At 45.7% G+C, this 4,362-nt stretch overlaps 1 protein-coding gene across 2 annotated transcripts in view; it reads left to right on the forward strand.

Annotated features, from left to right (window-relative positions):
- Window positions 1-1,807: 1,807 nt before the first annotated feature.
- The window catches only part of LOC100548520 (gametocyte-specific factor 1-like), an 11,323-nt gene continuing 8,768 nt past the window's right edge, over window positions 1,808-4,362 (forward strand). For both annotated transcript variants that reach the window (XM_010724429.3, XM_010724430.3), the window contains exon 1: window positions 1,808-1,991. In XM_010724429.3, coding sequence (XP_010722731.1) covers window positions 1,970-1,991 — 22 coding nt within the window. In that variant the 5' untranslated portion in view covers window positions 1,808-1,969. The remainder of the gene's footprint in view (window positions 1,992-4,362) is intronic.

The raw sequence follows: 4,362 nt of genomic DNA on the forward strand, positions 1-4,362 counted from the left end.
TGTTTACTAAAGTCTAAGGAAATTACAATCACAGCCTTTCCCTCATCACCTAGTCTTAGAAAGAGATGAGGTTAGTCAAGAATAATGCATTTCCTCTACTTTCTCCATTCTTTGTTATTTGGTATGTGGACTCATTAAGTATTTATGTAGTTTTTCCTCATTAGCTGCTGTTGTGCTATCCACATGTATTTGTTTTATTCTAAAGTGAAATCATACCTGAACTAGGACTATTTGCTAACACACTTAGAGCAGATTGGAGATTTGATGCTTTTTTTCCTTCTAGTTCTTTAAATATGTAGTGTGAAAACTGTGGAATATTCTTCAAATTTCTCTAAACAATATTCTTCAAATTTCTCTAAACACAACAAAAATTCTATGAATAGCTAATAATTGTTAACCTATATTAAATACAGGCACAAGTCTGCAAATGCCATCTGATGAGAAAGAAAATAGCTGTTGAAATTGTGGGCATGCCCATGCTCCTTTCCTGACTTTATGTTTGTTAATACTAAAGGCTTCAGAATTTTTTACCTGGAAAGGCATCACACAAGTTGGTGACATCCACAGATTTGCTGAGATTGTGTTCAACCACACCATCGATGTAATTGATGAAGATATCAAAGAGCATCTGTCCCTTTACTGATCCCTGAGGGACACCATTTGTCACTGATCTCTATCTGGATACTGAACCATTGATTACCACTCTCTAGGTACAATCTTGCAACCAGATCTTCATCCAATGAACAGTTCACCTGTCAAATCAATATCTTTCCAAATTAGAGATTAGGATGTTGTGAGGAAACCACGTCAAAGGTCTTGCTGAAGTCCAAACAGATGACACCAGTCGTTCTTCCCTTGATCACTGACAGTTACGAGATCATAACAAGCCACAAGGTTGATCAGGCAAGACCTGTCCTTGGCAAAGTCATGCTGGTTCTTCTGTATCACTTCCCTCTCTTCTGTGTGCCTTAGCACAGATGCCAATAGGATCTGCTCTATCATCTCCTGCAGTACGGAGATGAGGCTGACAGGTCAGCCGTGTGGGTCATTAGTCCTCCTAAAAATGGATATGATATTCCCTTTCTTCCACTAGGGATTTCACCTGACCGCCAGGACTTTTCAAATATCATTGACAGTGGCTTGGCTACTACGCTGGCCAATTCCCTCAGGGATATATATCATCAGGACCCATAGACTTGTGGATGCTCAGCTTTCTCAGGTGGTTGCAAACCTGATCTTTGCAGGAGGGACACTGCTGCCCCAGTTCCTACCTCCAAACCACCCAGTAGCAAAGGCTGTTTGTAGAGCAGTCACTAGCAAAGACCAAGGCAAAAAAGTTGAGTGCCTCAGCTATCTCCTTATCTGTTGTTACCAGCCTGCCTGTATTTATCACTAGGTGCAGAACACCCTCCTGGACTTTCCTTTTCCAGTTAATGCACCTACAGAAGCTTTTCTTATTCTTTCTGGTTCTGGCCAGATTCAGGTCCAGCTGGGCCTTAGCATTTGTGATCCTATCTCTATATACCTCCCACAATACCCAACCCCACTTCCACTGCCTGTGCATTTTCGTTTTGTTTTCTAGTTTGATCAGCAGGTTCTGGTTCAGCCATGCCGATCTCTTACCTTCAATACTTCCCATTAATTGCCTAGAACTCAAATTATTGACACCACCGCGCAGGCGCAGAGGGCATTGTTGCTAGGGGACACTACGCATGCGCAGAGAGAAGTGTTTGCTAGGAGACGCTGCGCATGCGCAGAGGGGAGAAGTGGCTGCTATGAGACTGCGCATGCGCAGAGGGATAAGTGGTTGCTAGGAGACGCCGCGCATGCGCAGAGGGGGATAAGTGGCAGCACAGCAGGTGGTTTCTGGCTGAGGCGCTGGGGCGAGGCGGTGCCGTTTGACTCCGCTCCGCTTTTCTCTCTACGCCCTGAAGGCCTTCCCGGCCCGGTACCGCAGCCCTTCCCCACTATGGAGGTAGAAGATGATTTGGGTGAGGCTCGAGGCGGGGTCGGCGGGTGGCAGGGGAAGACAGTCTCTCGGCGCTGCGGGCTGGGCCCGGTCCGGCCTACCCCGCCCTGCTGCTCTGCCCCTCCTCGTCCTGTCCCGAATCCCAAAGCAGACGAAGCAGGACGGGCACGCTGTGAGCTGGCAGGGGGTGTTGCAGGCTGGTTCTGTCTCTGTGTGACCGAGCTGATGCTGTGAATCGAGCAGAGGGAAATCTGCATCTTCTGTAGTGTTTTCCAGATATTTTGTGTCCATGAACTGCATTTGCTGCTGCAGGTTATTCAGAGCGTTTGGGATGCTGACGTTCTGTCTGCTTTTCCTACATTAGCAGGAGCCAAAAAGCGGAGCCTCAGCATCATGCTAGGATTGGTATCTGGTGGCCCACCTTTTGCCTTGCCTGGGCCACATATACATAGCTTGCACCAAAAGTATTGCCTCTTATTTATTTCTACAGAAACTACGGTGGCTACAGGGAGCACAATAACGCAGATTAATAGTGCACATTCACAGCTATGTAAAAAAGAAAGAAACTAATTTTTGACATAATCAGTGCTGTTGCGGATTACATTCTTTACTGGTGGATTTTCACCAGTAAAGAACACAATGCATGTGTGCTCCTCAAAAATCTGTGCCAGCAGAGGTGACATGCTCTTACTGTCACCATTGCTTTCGATGTAAACAATCATATTACAAATTGCATTGCTTGTATCAGACATAGTGTTGCCAGCAGGAGTAGAGAAGTAAGCAATTATTCCTCTATTCTCAGCTGTGATGAAGCAGCATCTCAAGTGCTGTGTTCTGTTCTGGGCCCCTCACTACAAGAATCACATTTATGCCCTGGAGCATGTCCAGAGAAAGGCAGCAGAATTATGAGGGGGCTGGAGCACAAGTCTTGTGTGGAGTGGTTCAGGGTGCTGGGATTGTTTAGTCTAGAGAAAGGAGGTTACGGTGAGGTGGGGGTTAGTGTCTCCTCCCACATAACTAGCAATAGGATGAGAGGGAATGGCTTCGAGTTACACCTGGCAAGATTCAGGTTGGACATTAGGAAAAATTTCTTCTCTGAAAAAGTGGTCAGGCGCTGGAATGGGCTGCCCGGGGAGGTGGTGGAGTCACCATCCCTGGAGCTGTTCAAGAAACATTAGATGTTGTACTGAGGGACATGATTCAGTGAGAAAATATTGATGGTAGGTGGCCAGTTGACCTAGATGATCTTGGAAATCTTTTCCAGCCTTGGTGATTCTGTGGTTCAATGAAACGTACCACCCAATGCCTCACTGTGCTCACATCCACTGTTTGGTCTCCTTTAATGTTCAGCAAGCGTGCGTGCATATCAGTGGGTGCCATTTTTTTTGCGTGGAGGAGTTCAATTCCACATCTTTGCTTCATGCACATGTCAGTGTCAGGTGCCATTTTGTTAACTTGTGTCTCCACTGCCATCTGCCACATGGCAATGAATGTAATGGATATTAGTGGGAAGGTGCAGCCTCTACTGCCATGAGTTAGACGTGTCTGATGTAGGCACAAGAGTAAGGCCAGTGTGTTAATTAGGTACTTAGTCAGCAGCCAGTTATTTTTGTAAACAATTTCTTGACCAAACACAGCAACTGACCTACTTAGCACACGACCTTTTGGCCAGCTAGCACCTCCCAGTGGAACCTCACAACTAACAAAGACTTGCAAGACTGCCATGTTAACACAGAGCGTGCATGGTATGAGATTTTAATATATGCAGCAATTCTCAGAACAGGTAGGCACTTTGTGTGAGTATTCAGACATGCTGAATATAATACAGTTCTTTGTGCTTCAGCTCCTGTGTATGCACATTAGGTGGAGCAACCCATGTTCACCCAGTACTGCAATAAAGTAATGTTGGCTTTCTAACCTGGCATTCAGGTTGGTGAGATTCAATTTCCAGATTTTGGTGACACCTCCTGACCTCACAGCGCTTCAGGTGATGCCATTATGGACCCTTCTCATCATCAGTGCCCAAAATGGGTCCAGAACACCTAGAAGGAGAGTGTGTCCCAGCCCTGAAAGCTTTGCAGAAAGCAGGTGGCAAAATGGAGCTGGAAGGTGGGAGGCAGGGCTGCACACCATGCTGTCCTGGTGAGTAAGTGGCAGCTGCAAACAAAAGTCATGTTTTTACACCCCACTCTCTCTGCGTGAGAAAAGAAACCTCATTTTATTACTGCCAAATTAAATTAGCATCCTGCTGCTTCCTGTCACCACATTGATGAGCTCAAAAACACCTCATTGCTTCATATTGCAACCGAAATGTAAATGGTCAGTGGATGTACAGACTAGAGGAAAGATACTTTTGCAATGTGAGACACCTTTTTTTTAAAAGAAAGAAAAAA

This window comes from Meleagris gallopavo, chromosome 29 (genome assembly GCF_000146605.3).
Source record: "Meleagris gallopavo isolate NT-WF06-2002-E0010 breed Aviagen turkey brand Nicholas breeding stock chromosome 29, Turkey_5.1, whole genome shotgun sequence".
Lineage (NCBI taxonomy): Eukaryota > Metazoa > Chordata > Aves > Galliformes > Phasianidae > Meleagris > Meleagris gallopavo.